Source organism: Convolutriloba macropyga, chromosome 3 (assembly GCF_964194025.1).
Source record: "Convolutriloba macropyga chromosome 3, txConMacr16.3, whole genome shotgun sequence".
Lineage (NCBI taxonomy): Eukaryota > Metazoa > Xenacoelomorpha > Acoela > Convolutidae > Convolutriloba > Convolutriloba macropyga.
Genome location: NC_134470.1, coordinates 38,536,721 through 38,554,481, shown reverse-complemented (window position 1 = coordinate 38,554,481; position 17,761 = coordinate 38,536,721). Strand labels below are relative to the sequence as shown.

The 17,761-nt window shown below is 34.3% G+C and overlaps 1 protein-coding gene across 1 annotated transcript; it reads right to left on the bottom strand.

Annotated features, from left to right (window-relative positions):
* Positions 1 to 563: 563 nt before the first annotated feature.
* On the bottom strand, positions 564 to 16,480 carry LOC142336630 (phospholipase B1, membrane-associated-like). The gene is made up of 3 exons (XM_075385539.1): positions 16,458 to 16,480; positions 5,686 to 6,329; positions 564 to 985 (listed from the first exon to the last, which is right to left on the bottom strand). Exons 1-3 carry the CDS (start codon positions 16,478 to 16,480, stop codon positions 564 to 566), a joined length of 1,089 nt encoding a protein of 362 aa, XP_075241654.1.
* Between the last annotated feature and the right edge of the window lie 1,281 nt (positions 16,481 to 17,761).

Below are 17,761 nucleotides of genomic sequence, written 5' to 3'. Positions count from 1 at the left end.
GATAACTCCCCGAGCACTATCAAAAATTTAAGAAAAATACACAAATTGCAGAAGCTTAAAACAATCAAAATGGTCTAAAAATAGCTGAAAATTGACAATAAAAATGTAATATTCGCTTCAATCGAAAACGAGTCCAACGAACTATTATCACTTTAGATAACTGGGAGAAACACCTTTCACTTAAAAAGTTGAGGTTAAAACCAACAAAAAACCGCTTTGAAAAAACCGCACGTGATCAAAATTTCGCTCACTATGAAAATTTTTTCACAACTTAAATTCTGGCTCTCTCAAATAAGCAACGTAATAAAAATCGAATCGTAATAAAAAATAAAAAGACAGCGCTCCATAAAAAGACAACGCTCCAATACAGTTCAAACTCTTTCAATATTCAAGACCAAGAGAAGGCCAATAATAGCGCCAGCTATCGCTTTGCGGCTATTAAAAAATGAGTTGAATATGCACCGAGAAGGGTTCCAAGCACTAACAAAAACCTAAGATATTTTCTACTGAAGACAACATCCGATTAGAAGGAATGAGATATACACCTTGGAAACCGATTCCAGTTATTCAAAGCTGTTAAGCCTTGTCCAAATGTAGGGCTCCTCTTCTGAAGGACATTCGATCAATTTGCCCAAGCTCCATTGCATTTGTTTATGGCCATATTTTTGGAACATGTTATTCCACAAACCCTCTCCGACGTAGTTATGTCCCTTTTCACTCAAGTGGAAGCAATCTGGAGCAAAGTAGGAAAGATCAGGTTGTGTATTGTTGTTGATAAAGGGAACTGTTGTGTACTGAAGCACAGGTTGAACAACCACCGTGAAATCCTCCCTAGTATCATACCTTCCCGAATCGATTAGGTTCCAAATTTTGCCTCTGTAGAGACCGTTGAATTGTTGCAGCTTCAACTCACTGTAGGCGTCTTCTCGTAATGCACAAGCACAGTAGTAATCATGTAGCAATTTGCAGACGGGATTGTGTTTACCTAAACAGTTCAATTCAGTAAATCCCAACAATATGATGAAACAACAACATCAATACCCCAAGTGTTGTTAGTTACATTTGCATTATGTAATTCAGAAAATTTCACTTCATACTTTTGTCATATTGGCAAATGTCATATGTCACATCTCATGAAGCTTATATCTCATCAACTGAAAATGGTTGTGCACGCTTAGTAGTAGAGAACCACAAACACAGATTGGTTTCATCAAAAAAGCCTTACTTTTATACGGCTTTAAAGTAAGACGTTAACCAACCAAACAACCCCTCCCCCCTGTCTTCATAAAATCACTATTGGACTTCTATACTAACTTGGCGTCAAAAAAGATCAACTCACTGTCTATTAAGTTAAATTGACTTATTAATTGCGGAATTTATGACTTTCGCAAAAATTGCTTTTCGATTTTCTTTCAAAATTTTATGTACTTCTCCGAATAGAACCAATAAAGAGCAGAATCATTATATGGGTGATTCGATCATTTTTTTACAGCTCGACTGTTGCAAATGTAACAAAAAATGCGAGCAAAAAAGCGCTTGTTTGGAAACAATAGTCAACAATAATTGATTGAATTGTTCCTGTATTTTTGGTTCTGCGACTGCAATTAAATACTTACCTGGCAGATTGCCCAAAATAGCCACAATTGATTCCCATAAAATCTTCATTTCATTTCGTAGTTTTGCATACTCCTGTTTCTTAATGAGAGAATGCATGCGAAAAAGAGAGAAAATTAGGAGCTCAATATTAGGCGGCTGAGAATGAGCGCAGCGCGACTATAAATTAGCATAAATAGACAGTAATAAGAACATCTTTTGGTCACAAAAAAACAGATTTTTTATTAAGTACTTTTTTGTCAATGAGAGAAAACGGACCAAATCTATAAACAAAATGGTAGCGCAAGTATCTCTAGGTATCAATTGACTACAACAGCTAGGACATTGCAAAGGCTGAAAAAGTCACAAATGAATAACTGTAACAAATGAATAAGAATCGATTTTAATTAGCAGAAAAACAAGGAGGATCGTTGATGTGCGTTCGCAGATGATGTTCCGACCCGAGCTGATCTACATTTTTGACTTAATTGTCAACCAAATAAAGAGATAAACAAAAATAGTTATTTGAGTTTTAAACAAAATAAGCAAAACTAAACGAATTAACGGCAAAAAATACAAAAATTAAATGTAAAAGCACCTCCAAACGTAAAACAACGTCCAAATACAATCAGATAAAACCTTAACTGCACAAAATTCCTTTTATCCCAACTATACAGCAGTTGGGGCCTTTCCTTATTGAGACTAGGTCCAAAGAAAAAATAAGGTCCAAAGAGAAAACTAGGTCCAAAGAAAAAATAAGTCCAAAGAAAAAATAATGAGTCGAAATTCAAAATCTATCAACATTTTTTAAACCAAATAATTTCAAACGTTTTAAGAATCATTAGCTTTTAACAAAATAATTCTCGATAAATTTACAAAAAAAGTCATTAGGAAACTGATAGCACCTGTCTTTAGTTAGACAGAGCCATGGAAACGGACTAAAGATGCAGAAAAAATTAAGAAATTGTCCCTCAAATAAAACAACAGTTACAACATAAAATAAATAAAACGTTTAACTTTCGAATTACAAGGAATTGGTTGACGACCTCTCAATGATGAAAATAATTGACAAAAGTTGACGAAAAGAACAAAAAATGAAACAAAACAAAATTGAAAACGATTTATATCACAAACTTTAAGACCTTTCGCTTTGAACTGACTGCATAGAGTAATATCATTCATTCGATCCTCACATAGAAGCTTATGAGAACTCGCAGCAATTTACGATTACACAAAGAATGAAAAAACAGCAAAGACAGCAAAATAAAAAAAATGAGAGAAAAGTGTCAAAGCCATAAAAAAAATTTCAGTACAAACATTTCTTTTTTCAAATAATTTTTAACAGCAACAGTATTCTTTTTTTAACTAAAAGACTTCAAAAAAACAACAAATATGAACAATCATTTAAAAAAAAACGAAAATTTTGAGAAAACCCGTGGTATCTACGCCATTAACAATAGCAATCAACGGAAGTCAATAAATGCGCTACGTTATGCCTCGATGGAAAGAGAATGCTGTTTTTTGTTCAACAGCCATCAATAGGACATCAGAATAAGTCCTTTGGCTATGAAATTAATAACAAATACAGGCAAAAACCAAACATCAGTAGAAAAAAGCCAGAAGAAAGTGTCGAAGCCATTTAATCAATAAGCTATTCTCTGAAAACTGTATCTATGATTCTATTAATGTCTTCACTGAGCCAGTGGGAACACTCAAAATTATAAAAATGTAATAAGATTTCAAAAGGAACCAAAATTACAAAAAAAATATCCAAAAAAAAATTTTGTAAAAATTATGAAAACTCATGACATCGACATGTCTTTATGACAAGTCATCAAACCAATAGTTAGAAGATGAAACCGGTAACCACACTAAGTCCGAATGCAGTAGAAATGAGGGAGCCTGTCATTACTGAGGCTGACTCACAGTTCACGAAAATAAGTTAAAAATCGGTTACTGGTAAAAAAATCAAAAAATTATTATTAAAGCCTTAACAGCCACTAAATAAACTAACCTTAAACGGTAATAAAAAAAAACTCTAAGTTATGCCTCGATTGGAAAACAAAGATCTTTTCCATCCATAAGTTATCAATAAGATATCACAATAAGTCTATGACTATGACCATTATGACTATGAAAACAACATCAAAAATTGACAAAAACCAAAAATTGAGTAGAAAACTGCAAGAGGAAAGTTTCGAAGCCATTTAATCCAAGAACTTTTCCCTGAAAATTTCATTCATGGCACCTTGAACGTCTTCTCTAAGCAAATGGAAACCATGAATATAAGGATAACTGACAAAATTCCAAAAGGAACCAAAATTATGTAAAAATATCCAAAAATCAAAATTATGAATCTTCGGGGCATCGAAGTCGTAAGACCAATATTCAGAAGATATATTTAGAAGATAAAACCGCTAAACAGATTATGCTTGGTTGAAGTAGAAAGAACAAGAATCCTGTGATTACTGACACTGACTTACAGTTCAAAAAAATAGGTTTAAGATCGGTTGACGTTCAAAAATTTGAAAAATTATTTCTGAAGTCTTAACAGCTATTAGCTGTCAACTCAAAGCACTAGCAAGGTTCAATTAATGCTCATTAGGAAGACTAATGCACTTTTAGTCAAGGTGTCTATGCCATAGGACTTCAAAAATTCAGTACAATCTCAAAAAAACAAAACAACATTAAAAATTACGAACACTCATGAATTGAAGCCAAAATATGCGCGGTTCTTTGAAAGTTAATTTTCTGTTCATTGGGCATCATTGGACTGTAAAAGAGGTTTGTCATTAATAGATCGTCAACATGAAAGGTAACTATTCTCTTACTTAAAAGCAAAAAAATGTAAAAAGTTCTCTTTTTATAGTAAACTTCAAACTTCCCTATGAGACCAAAACTAGTCGTTTTAATCGCCTTTTGTCTATTAGGAACACCAAATTGATGCTTTTGGTAGCGTGAAATTTAATTTTGATAATTGTGAAAATTTTTATAGAAAAAATGTTAATTCGAACAAAAATTACGGTAAAATAAGGACAAAAGTGAACCAAATATCCCGTGATCACATGAAACTTTGAACCTCGATAACTCCTCGAAAACGAAATTTAAAAAAATCTTTTTAATTTTGAATTCCACGCTGGACGAGATTTTTAATGATACCACTCCCGGATCTCTACGATGAATATATCGATCGGCCAAAATTGTCTCAACAAAAAAAACGCATTTGAGTATATAATTCCTCCCACCACAAGTGAGGTCCGAACAACCAGGAAAAACAAATTAAAACCCTAATAAACCTTGTACTAGCTTACTAAGGTTATCTCAGTAGTTTTTCAGTTCATTTGGACATATGGGTCAAAATTGCTGATTTGAAACCATTTTTAATAAACAAAAGCTAAAATTTCAGTTATAAAAAATCCAGCCAAATATTAACAGAAAGAAGCACACCAAAATGTGCAGAAAAAGGTGTAGATGATTTGCAAAAATAAAATCAATGACATCATATTGATTAATCGACTTATTTTAGCAAAATAGAAACAAATGTGACAAAAAAACTCGCGAAAAAGAGAAGAAAAGCAGTAAAAATAAGACAATCACAAAATTAAGTCTCGATAACTCCTCAAAGACGAAAATCAAAAACCCTTTGTTTTCGGTGGATTTTCAAATGGTACCACTCATATTTTTCTACGTCAAAGATATCGATCGGCCAAAATTGACAGATAAAAAACCCAGTTAAGTAGATACCACCCCCCCCCCCCCCCCACTAAGTTCGGTCGAAACAAATCTTTGATTAAAATGATCGGAAAATGTTGAAGGAACAAAAGTACGCCGAATCTCTAAGAAAAAAGAAAGCAATGCAGTTTATCTGATGAACTTTGAAGCACTATAAGTCTAAAATAATCTATCACGATAAATAATGCTTTCCATATTTTTACCCAGTTTGGTAAAATAGTTAAAAATAAGCCCCCTTCCTCTTCTGTATCGCAGTCTCTAGCAACATATCATAGCAATTGTATTATACTTGAATTTTCAGGCATCAGATATTGTTGCTGTTTTTATTTCAGCGAGTAGAGAATAAGTAAATTGACTTACCTAATGTCACCATAACGTCAATGTTGAAAAGTGTCATCATGTTAACCATTATCCTAGGAACTGTATCATGCAAATAATCCAATGCTTCACGCACGAGCCCCATAAAATTCTCAGGCAAGCCCTCTTCATCTGAACAATAAAAGCAGATATCATTTCCACCAATCAGAATTGTCAGCAACTTCCAATCGTGGTCGAAGTCGTAACTCGGATCGTTTTTCAGTTTTTGAATCAGCAGATGGGCTTGAGTTGTCAAATTGATAGCCGTAGACCCTAACACCGCCATATCCAGGTGTGCGTTTTCACTTCCTGGCTCGCCAATTCCAGTTGCAAACCCTTTCAAGTCCGGGTTATAAAACTTCAAAGCGTTCGGGACCGTGAAATGCTCAAAGACATTGTCATTGTGGTCCGCAGAGTTGTCCCGTTCCTCATAGAATCCTCCGATACTGAATGCAAGACCGCGATAGTTTAGGAGAACTTCAACGACGTTTGAGGCCCCAGCTCCGTTACCAGCGGTCAAGGAATCACCAAGAGCCGCAACTACGTTGATATCCCCGGGTCGTAATTTGTGAACACTAGTGGGTTTCTCTGTCGAAGGTGCAATGTACTCGCATGTGAAGTTGTTGAATATTGGCTCATTGTTCGATCTCAAATATACACTTGAATCGCTGAGATTCAAAACAACTTTTTCAAGGAAAGTCTGGTCCACAAACTTTGCATTGGCAACAGTAAGGGATAAAACGTATAGCGTAAAACAAGCTAAGAACGCAGTTTAAAAAAATAGCTTCGACCCAGCTGAAAACCAAAAGTACCAATTCTTGAAAATATTCACCGAAAAAGCAGATGGAAATTGGATTCTACATTAACCCGAATTTGCATCCCAGTAACTAACCAATAAACGAAACTGTTGTGCATAGATCGAGTTTAATATGGAGCCAATTGTATAAAAGTCTGAATCTTGACATTGCTAGATTAAAGCCTAATCTTTATCAGCATCATCAATCGCATCAACAGTTGAGACACATAAACTCAATGTTATCCTAATACCAGAAAAACTTTTAAAAAGACAACGGGTCGAAACGGAATTAGCTTGCCCGTAGCAATCATATTGCAATATTACAGCTGAGCTATGTAACAACCAAACAGCAATAAGTGCGGTTAAATAACTCAAACAGTTTTGATCAATAGGTAAATAAATGATAAAGAGCACCGCTGAACTGAAATACGCATTACTGAAGTGCCAATTAAACAAGGAGGCTCGGTAATGTGCGTTCGCACATAAAGTTCCGAACCCGCTCATCCACATCTTTGGCATAAATGTTCACCAAATGAGGAACAGTATTTTTCAAAAAGAAATGTGTATGAACAGATTCTGAAAAGATAGCCTGGAAAGCAAATAAATCTGTGGAGTAAAAAATGCCGCATTAGATTGATGAGATCAGCCAATATTAAGAAAACAAGTCAAGACGAACAACAAAATCAAAAAAACAATACCAACAAACATTAATTAAATCCGAAATTTGTGTCCATTTTTTTGCACAAAAAATTTTTCTACAAGTCAAAATAGCGTCAGATAAAACTGAAACTAAACAAAATAACTTGTACTTCAATAGAAAACATATGAGATCACCCCATGATAAGGCTCGGTAACAATAAGATAAAAAGAAAAATAGCAAGTTAAAAAATTCACTTATATTTTTAAAAACAACTAATTTCAAAGTAAGGAAAACCATTAGATATCAACTGAAAATGTCCAAGCGTTTTAATTTCACCAATGCATATAGAGGACGGCATTAGGACTTGTCTTCATTCAATTCTTATAGCGGGTACCAACAGAACAACAAATAGAGACAACCAACAAAAATTCATATGAAACTTGCGAGAAAACGCTGTCGAAGCTGTAGAGCCATTTTCTGCCCCTCAAAATTTGTTCTGATGCGCCTTCTTTGAATGACAAAAATGTGGTGTGTCACTTCTCATTAATGACACTAGGTAAAAAGTTGACCAACAGGCGAAATAGGGGTAAAATTAAGAAATAGTTTTGCGTTTTCCGAAAACAATTAATTGCAAAGTCATGAAAGCCATTAGCTACAAAATGAAATAATTAAGTAGGTTCGTTTATTTGTCCGAAAGAAGCAAAAAAAATTCGCTTATATTTTTTACAATTAATTTCTAAGTAATGAAAAGCATTAGATAGCAATTGAAAACATACATGTTTACGATCACATGCGCTTCTATAGGAGGGCATTAAGATCTGTTCTGAATAAAATTTTTTATGCGGTTTCAAAGAGAACAACAAATAGAGACAACAAACAAAAATTCAATTAAAACTTGCGAGAAAATACTGTCGAAGCCGCAAATTCAGATTTTTCCCAACAATATATGTTTACTTGAGCCTTCCTCGACCGCCAAAAAAGTGGTATGCAACCTTTCATTAATAGGAATCGGAAACAAGTAGTCAATAAAAAAAAGGAAAACAGCAGCAAAATTAAGTAATACTTTTGTATTTTTCAAAAACGATTAATTTGAAGTCATGAAATCCATTAACTACGAAAAGAAATAACTAAATAGGTCCATTTGTTTGTCCATAGGAAGCCCTTCAGACCTGTAATTATTCAGAATATGTCTTACTTCTAAAAAAAGAACGTCAAATATAGACAAAAATCAAAAAAGTTTTGCGAAAAACCGTATCAAATTGAGAAAATTCATAACGATTTATATTGAAAAAAACATTAAAATTTTGTATGCTTGCACATTCCCTTAAGCACAATAATGTAAAATGTCCCTGTAATTAACGAGACTAGGGGACAAACTGACAAAAAAGAACAAAAATGAGAAGTTAAGTTATTTTTTGTTGGGAACAATTGTTTTCAAAGTCATGAAAACCATCAGCTATCTACTCAAATCAGAATATTGTCTCATTTATTTCTCCATAAAAAACCAATGAGACTTGTCATTATCCAGGAAATTTCATACGACTAAAAAGACAAAAATCTACAGTTAAAGACAAATCTGAAAAAAAAATAAAATTCTTCGAGAAAAGGGGTGTCGAAGCCATTAAAACTATAATCTATGCCTTTAAAGGCTTCTATATGTTGAATTATGTCAAATATTGAACGCCAATATTGTAATTTGTGAACTGTCTATAATGTGATAACGTTACAAAACGAGAAGAAAAAAACGTGAAAAAGGGGCCAATGCCTAAAAATCGAAAACAAATTGTGAAATCTAGTAGTTTCAACGCCAGAAAACCATAACTTAACGCGCAAAACCACAAGAGATTACCTTTTAACTCAGTAGAAAGAAGAGGAAGAAAAAGCATTCTTTCTCTGACGACACTAAGCTACAAATGAAAAGAAAAATAGTGGCAAGGTTCAATAAGCCACTGTTTATTTAAAAATCAAATATTTTTAATATGAAAACCACCATAACCTTTCGATTAAAAAACTTGATACCTTAATTAGGACCTGCTCAGGAGGCCAATTGGACCTATCAACGGTAAGCATTGATCTGAATTGTTCTGTTCTTTAATTAACATAAAAAGATAGTTTTTTTTTTAAAAAAAAAAGACCGACTGATTACAATCTGAATAACAATTGGACTGTAACAGTCCAAGATTGGACTAAAACAAGCCATATTATTGCTGTTCGTGCATTAAAAACACTCAATTGTTTCAAATGTTTTAGATCTAGATAATTTGTTAGTTAAAAATAAATGCTGTTTTTTTGATAATCATAGAGTAAAGTTAGCAAAAACGGCAAAATTTTAATTCCCGGCTACTCTTAACGGAAGTGAAAGAAGGACTTGTTCTTTTTTGTAGTTTAAAAAGATTGTGTTAGTTGTTTATGGGTGTGTACTTCCGGCATATTTAATCAAAGTGGACTAAAAAGCTTATTTCGGGCAATATTTGATGAAAAAGGCTGAATTTTGAAATATTTAGCCAAAATTTTAGCCAAAAAATTAAATCAAAATTGTCAACAAGACTTTTTGTCACAAAAAATAAAATCCAGTGTTATTGATAACAACATATTTTGGCAAAATTGACGAAACTTTAGGCAAAAATTCCGGAAAATTTGAATAAAAATAACGCAAATCGGTCTAATATTCGCTAAAATTTGAACTACGATAACCAAAAGACTTGGATACAACCAATCGGCAAGCATCCGTTATACCGAAAAGTAAACCCGACAACATTGTCGTTATAAACATTGTCATTTAGCAAATTTGACCAATATTTGGTAAAAAAATCCGTCTACTATTCCGTCTACTATTCACAAAACTTGAAATCTCGATAACTCTGTAAAAAACGAAATTCAAAAAAATCTTTTTAATTCCATATTCTACGTTGGACGGGCTTTTTAATGATACCGCTCACAACTCTCTACGACGATTATATCGATCGGTCAAAATTTTCAGAACAAAAAAAAACCCATTTGAGGGGTCGGAACAAATACTACTAAAATCTTCCGACCCAGAGACAGCAAACTTCCGCAGACACTACAATCGTATTTCAAGTCAAAATCGGATCACAGAGAAAGAATTTAAAAAAAATTGTCAACTCGCTCTAAATACAGGGTTAAAAAGTCAAAAGATGACGACGACACAGCGCAAAAAAAATTGTAAACATTTTTAGCAAAAGTAAGAAATGATGAACTCACATTTCGGTAATGGCGAAAGTAACAGTATCTTAAATGGCAAGCAATACGGCTCGTGCGAGACTGAGCGTAGTACAGAATGTTCAAAGATACGTCTTAGGTTCAAAAAGTTTCTTTGCTCTGAGAGCTTAAGCTCCTTTCATTATCATGTTGTGAAGCTCACTTCGTGGAAAATTTTCCTGAAAGACCTTTAGTCCAGATATTTTTTTTACAAGAAACCAATCCAGATGATCTTCATAAGTAGCTTAAGAATACAGAGAAACTGTGAGATAAAATTTCTTACATCCCTAAAATTTCTTACACTTTTCTTACATTTGCAATTATTTCAAGCATGCAATACTGGTGAAATCCCTAAAAACAGCCTGAATCCAGATCTAGTTGAAAATTTTTTTAAAATATTTTACAAAATAGATTAAAGGAAAGTAATAAAAAACTAATGTTGAAGGTTCTGTCAGATTTGTTGTCAATTCAGCCAAAAATCTTGATTTGAGTATTTTTATTTCATGTATCTTACATTTTCATAATTTTACTGACACTTAATTAACACAAGCACAAAAATTTTTCCAAGATATTCTTTGCAATAATTATAAAACAAGGAGGCTCGGAAATATGCGTTCGCACATAATGTTCCGAACCTGTTCATCTACATTTTTCGCTTAATTTTCCACCAAATGAGGAAGAGGTTTAAAAATAACACAACGTTCAACAAACCACTAAATGAATTAACAATCTACTTTAAAGGGCACATGAGGCCTGTCATTTAAGTGACTACCAGAAAAGACGGCGACAAAAAATCTAATAATTACAAACATTAATTACGACCAACACTCGTTGTTCATTTCTTTTAAACAATTAATAATCAAAATAGCTTCAGATAAAACCTATGCTGAAAAATGAACCTGTACTTAAAAAAATAGGACTTTTCGCTCAATGCGAGTTGGTACCAAGTCGACAAGAAAAGGGCAAAGTTTTAAAAAACGTTGCTTTTTTTAAAAAAGTATTAACACACTAATTAAAAACATTATGTAACAACTGAATTCATTTTTAAAAACGGCGTTATTTTCCCCATCATTGTGCCCTTATCGACCTTCTCTTCATGCGCTATCTGTTTTTTCTTCGCATTTGAGTCCTACTCCAAATACCTCTTAAATTATCCGTCACGCTTCTATTCTGCTTTGTACAACTGCGAAAAAAAAACGAAGTTGAAAAACTTGAATACAAACTGATTTTTAAAAACGGCGTTCTTTTCTCCATCCTTGTGCCCCTTATGGGCCTTCTCTCTCTTCATGCGCTATCTGTTTCATTTTTCATGTTGATGCATTTCGATTCCTACTTCAAATACCTCAAATCATCTCCTATTAACGGTTACTCGGGATTTAATGTACTAGTATGTTGTAACCAACAGTTGCAAGTGTGATAATGAGCAATATTTAGTCAGTTGAAAAAGTTGTTAACATTTTGCTTTTCTGATTGAAAAAAGCGCATTTCGAGTCCTATTTCAAATCTCTTAAAGCATCTCGTTTCAACGAAAATTAGTATCTTATGTACTAGTGTCTTACAATCAACGCTATCAAGTGTGACTGTGAGCAGGATTTAGGGAGATTTGAAAAGTTGTCCCAAAATTGTTTTCAATTAAAATACGTGTTGATGCACTTTAAATATCTCTTACATTATCTCGTATTCACGGATTTAGTGGTACTAGTTTAAGTAAATATTTTTTTGATTGCGATGTTTCCGTTTCAACGCGCGCTGCCCGCTTTCAATCCGCGCCATTTTCGTTCTGTCGCCTGACGTGCCATCTGTCGGGCGTCGGTTCGGTCGCAAGTTGCTCGCTCAGCGAACCCTGCCCCCGCTTCCTTTTCACCGCCCGCTGCTCGCTCGACGTTGCGTCCGTAACGCTTCTGTTCCGCTTTGTACTATTGCAAAAAAAAAACGAAGTTGAAAAACTTTTTTTAAAAGCGGAGTTTTAAAACGGCGTTGTTTTCCCATCCTTGTGCCCCTTATGGGCCTTCTCTTCATGCGCTATCTGTTTCTTCCTCGCTATGATCTTGGTGCTATATGTGTTTCTTCATGTTTTAGAGTTCTGGCTTATCCGAAACCATTTTGACGTCAGAAAAGCTATATTAGGACCTAACTTTTCTTAGACTGCTAATGTAGACTCACATTACCCGCGGAAGAGTCCATTGGTGGTCTCAAAATTTCAAAAGGATCCACGAAACAGCTTTAAAATCTATATTTTTGTTTCATGAAGTCTAACCCTGCCAATTTCGTAGAACTTTTTGTTCTATTTTATTGATCCATAAAGGAAAGTTATAAGTTTATAACTTTTGTTTAACCCCGGTAGACAAAAGTGCACGAAAAAGTCTTCCCAAATGACCAATACTGCAGCCTGGAAAGTGGATTCAAATGTTCAACAGCTTTAATATCAAACTACCGCAATATTTCCAAAGAGTTACGAACTCGACTTGACACGAGAAAGGTCCACCTCACATTACCACCCTAGTCGAGACCTGGAATTATTAAAAGACCGTACTCGACAGATTTTAGGTAGGAAAAGACTGTCCTCGACAGATATTGGGTATGAAAAGAATTTGTCTGGACCCAATGTGATGTCCTGGACTTTGGCTGGAACTAAAACAACCGTCCTAGAATTTGGGTGGAACTAAAACATACGTCCTGGAATTTGGCTGGACAAAAACCGTGTTGTGGAATTCGGCTAGATCAAAACCTGTTGTCCTGGAATTTGCTAGCTCATTTTTTGGAAACATGGACAAATTAAATTGTCGATGACAAACGGAATTGCCGATGGAGTATTGAACTTAACAAAGTGAGGACATGCTACAACAAAAGTCATTTGGTCAATCAAAAGTTTTGGTCCACCTGGGTCAAGGTTTCACCGCTAAAAATCGCTAGAAGATGTAAATTTAGCAGCGAATTTGAATAAAAAGTGTAAGATTTGCGCTAAAGGCGATGAATGAGGTGAAAAAAACTTTTAAGCGGTGAATAAATTTTTTCACCCCGTATGCGGTGGAAGGAAAAAATTGTTTTTACCGCTAAAAATTGCAGTTCTTCTAAAAATTCACCGCTAATCTAAGAAAGTTTAATAATTGGAAAAGTAATATCAAAAGCATATAAGATCAGCGCTGAAGAATCAGCAATATTAAAAAAAGATAAAAACTAATTATAGTATTATATTTTCCAATATTACGAGATTGCAGTATGTCGAACATGCTGTCAATAGAGGACCACCTTAATGGATAGATAATCAGCTTATGGATAGAAGATAAGCATAAAAAACAAAGATGTTTTAGTTTTAGCCATATCTGAGGACATTTGTTTTCGTACTTTTTCACTTAGAAGTAGTATATAATATTGATCTGAAAAATGTTTACTATTTCTATGTGTCCTTCTGAAGGTAATTTCTAAAATTCCGTGTTGACTTTATCTTGTAAGTTAATGGGTACTCGTTGTCTTTTTTGATGTTCTGGGCGAATATTTCTCATTATATTTGTGTATTATTCCATTCATATTTATAGTATGAATACTTCAACAGTTTGGTCCAGCTTCTCTAAAATGTTAGATTTTCGTCTATTTTTAATCCAAAGTGAAGAAGAACAAAATTTTATTAGAACAGTTTTCTATTTGGGTCAAGAGTTGGCCTCCAAATAAACTCATAATCAGAGTATGAGGAGCTTAAATGAAAAAATATTTCCAGCTTTTATAAAAGAAAAGCTAGGTCTTCGTCTCTTTTTAGTTTCAAATAATCAAAAAATCGTATATTGTTTCTTTAAAAAGCATTTGATTTCTTCGGGTCAAAGAATTTTACAAAAACATTTTTTGTCCAGCTTCTCTATAAAATCAGAATTTCTTTGAATCGTCTTAGCCAGAAAATTTCCAAAACGTAGTCTATTTTGATCAATCCATGGGAAGATAAGAAGCTCATTGCCATAATATATTCATGTGTGCGGAGCTTGAAGCACCAAAAACTGCTGGTCTAGCTTCACTAGAGAAAAATCAAGAATGCATCTCTTTTTAGTTCCAAATAAGCGAACAGTCGAAAAATATTTTTTGTTAAAAACTAGTTTTGTCGGCTTAGGTAGTTAACTATTTATAGGAAGTACAAAATTCTGAAATTTATTCGTCTAGCTCCTCTAGAAAGTTAGGTTTTCGTCTTTTGGTCAAAAAATAGCGAAAAAACTTTAAAAAGCAGTGGTTTTTGGTCAGGTAAAAAAATTATTTTATCAAATCAAACTCATACTCACGGATTCTTTCTGTATGCAATGCATAGGGGTAAGCCGTTTTAAAGCTGACCGCAACGCAAACAAAAGTTACAGAATTTGTCAGACATGTCCCGTGATAGCAAATTTAGCTACCGACTTGTCGAATATAATGAAGTACCCTATACAAATCCTCGAGGGCTGGTGCCACTCAGTGAATTGTAGCGCACCGCAACGCAGTGGATTTATGCGAGCACAACGACTAATGTTTTTTGTTATTACAGCAAATTATTTACAAAATTGATTTTTTTTTCGCGAAATTGATTTCGATTGTTACAAACTTACTGTTTATAGTGGAAAATCCTTTAAATCTAAATATTGGTATTACCATATGAAAACAAAACGTACCAAATGCACAGAACTGTAAAGTTTGTTTATTAAAATTTATAGAAGTTTGAATAAATAGGCTTTGTTTAAAAAAATTTGTTTAAATCTACTTGATAAAACTTTTTTTGATAACTTTTCGAATAGATAGAGTAAAAAAAAGTGTGTCAGTCCATTTTTTTGCCTTGACTCTACTTTCTTACAATGAGTGTAGAAACAAATGGCAATATGTTGATTTGTATAAAAAATTTTCAAAGAACTGTCAAATTAGGTGAAGAAAATGTCGAACTTCATGAAAAACCGTCGATAATATTTTTTTGAAAAAGACGAGTTGGAAAGTTTATGTAAGCCCCTTTTGCTGCCGTAAAAAGCTATTTTCTGAATTTTTGTAGAAATAAATGCCAAAATTTTGATTTGTTAACAATATTTCAAAGAACTGTCGAATTAGGTCAAGAAAATGTCAAACTTTTTGAAAAACGTTTGTTAATAACTTTTTGAAGACGACGAGCTAAAAACTCTACAATAGCCCATTTTTTTGCCCTGATGACGTAGTTTTAAAATTTGTGTAATATTTTGATTTGTATACAAAATTTCAAAGAACTCTCGGAGTAAATGAAGAAAATGTCAAACTTCTTGAAAAACGTTTCATAATAACTTTTTGACAATGACGAGTTACAAAATCTATATTAGTCCATGCTTGATGTGATATTGTACACTTTAAAAAAATACACAACTTTTTTCGATTTGTTTTGTTTCTATTTACTACATACAAAAAAACTGTCGAGTTAGGGGCAAAAATTAGCTATTTTTGTCGAACTTCGACTTAATTCTCACAAATAAAAACACAAAATATACAAGTTTTTGGTATCAAAAGAAACTACAATTTACGCTCCGAATGACCATAAAATTTGTTTTTTAAAGTATAGCCAGACAAAAGAAGGCGAGAGCAATGTAGAGGCCAAAATCAGGGTTGATTTCGGCGAAATTTTCATACTTTCAGAGTTGTTTAGCTTAATAACTTTTTTTTGTCACAAATTGATTTTACAAGTATGTTATATCATTTTCTTGCTCATTTAATATTCTTTACAAATATATAAGGGACCAAAACTTTCGATCCAGTTTCATGGCTCAATTTTTCGCATTCCAAAAATGTTTCTGAAAATGAGCCAATTTCAGCCAGAATGGCAAAAATCGAGTTTTGACTTACTCAATTTTTAACTTTTTTACACTAGACCGAAACCCCAGTTCATGCTGATTCGAAGGCATATTCAGTTTTTAAATTCGGTTCAGTAGTTTTCGAGATAAGCCTTTTTCGCATGCATGCCAGTCCAGGTCCCACAACTCACCACCCCGCCCCCCCCCCACCCCAACTGCATGCAATCTTTTTTAACGTATCTCTATGCTTGCTGTATTGCCCAGCTAAGGAGCTTCTCGAATACGTTACTTTTATCACTTAGTTAATTTACTTCATCTTTATAGCGGCTTACTCGGATGACAGAGTGAAATTTTCGTTCACAACCTCCCTCCGGGGTCACGTGACATGCTTATCCGTGTGCGGCCAGGTCAAGTGACAGCAGAGAAGCTGTCACCTCATGCGTCCCTACCTCCCCGAGGTAGGTACGCATCAAGATAAACGTGGCATCGAATCCAAAGTTCCGAATGAAGTAGGAATTGTCGAATAGTTCGCTAGAGTGATAGTTACAACGAGAAGTTAGAGAATCTTAAATTGCGGCCCGCCACAGCGACGCGCCCCGACACAGCGATGCGCCCCGACACAGCGATGATCCCTGACACAACCATGCTGCCCGACACGTAGCGACCAGACTTTGGCCCGTAGCAACACAATACTTTTATCGTTGAAAAGCTCTCGTCAAGGCGAATTTGATAATCTACATGACACTACCCAATAATGGCGTACTATAATATCTATACTATTATACTATTGGTTGGTTCCTGATTCAGAGGGTAAATGTAACGGGTAAACTATATATCATGCAGTGATGTCTATGTATATAATTACCGCTTATTCAAGATTGCAAGTGGATTTTCGCATCGGATCGACATTTGTAAATAACTGCAGAGCACGAGATAGGAGACCGCTAAAACTTAAGTTTTTACCGGTGCAGCAAACGGGTAGAATAAAGCGTGAAACTGATCGGGGAACAATTGAATTCTTACAAAGTAATTTTGCCAACGAGCTAAAGATCCAGACGACGGTAGTCGGCGCTCAATGATGGACGGCATATGCATAAATCAGTGTGTCGTCTATTCGTTGCAAGGCGGCTTAATTGCTGATTTCCATGAACTACTGCCAACGTTACAGTCGTATAGGAATATTATTTTTTGTGCAGGAGGCAACAACCTGTCACACTTTGGAAATCCTGGTGACACTCCTTGTGCTGTTCTAGCCCAACTGATCAACTTTGTTACTGCCCTACGAGCACTGCCGAGAAATGCGAATGTAATAGTGTGCACAGTCTTGAAAAGGATACACGTTACACACGAAAGCATCCAAAACTACAATTCATTAATGGCAGGCCAAAGAAACAATCGGTTTTTCAAATTGCACCAAGAGGTATGCAGGCCCAAGTGCTTCAATGATGATGGAATACATCTAAGCCGCAAAAGCAAAACAACTATGGCTACAGCGCTAAAGAAGCTTATTCGAGAGAAAAATCTGATATAATCCATACAGTTTGTTGCTTGTTATTTGCAAAGTAGATTTGTGATATGTAAACTTGCAATTTCCTAACTTAAAGATTCAATGCTTCTAAACCAATTAATTTTAGCCGTTACTTTGTCAGCATCCCAATTTGATCATCA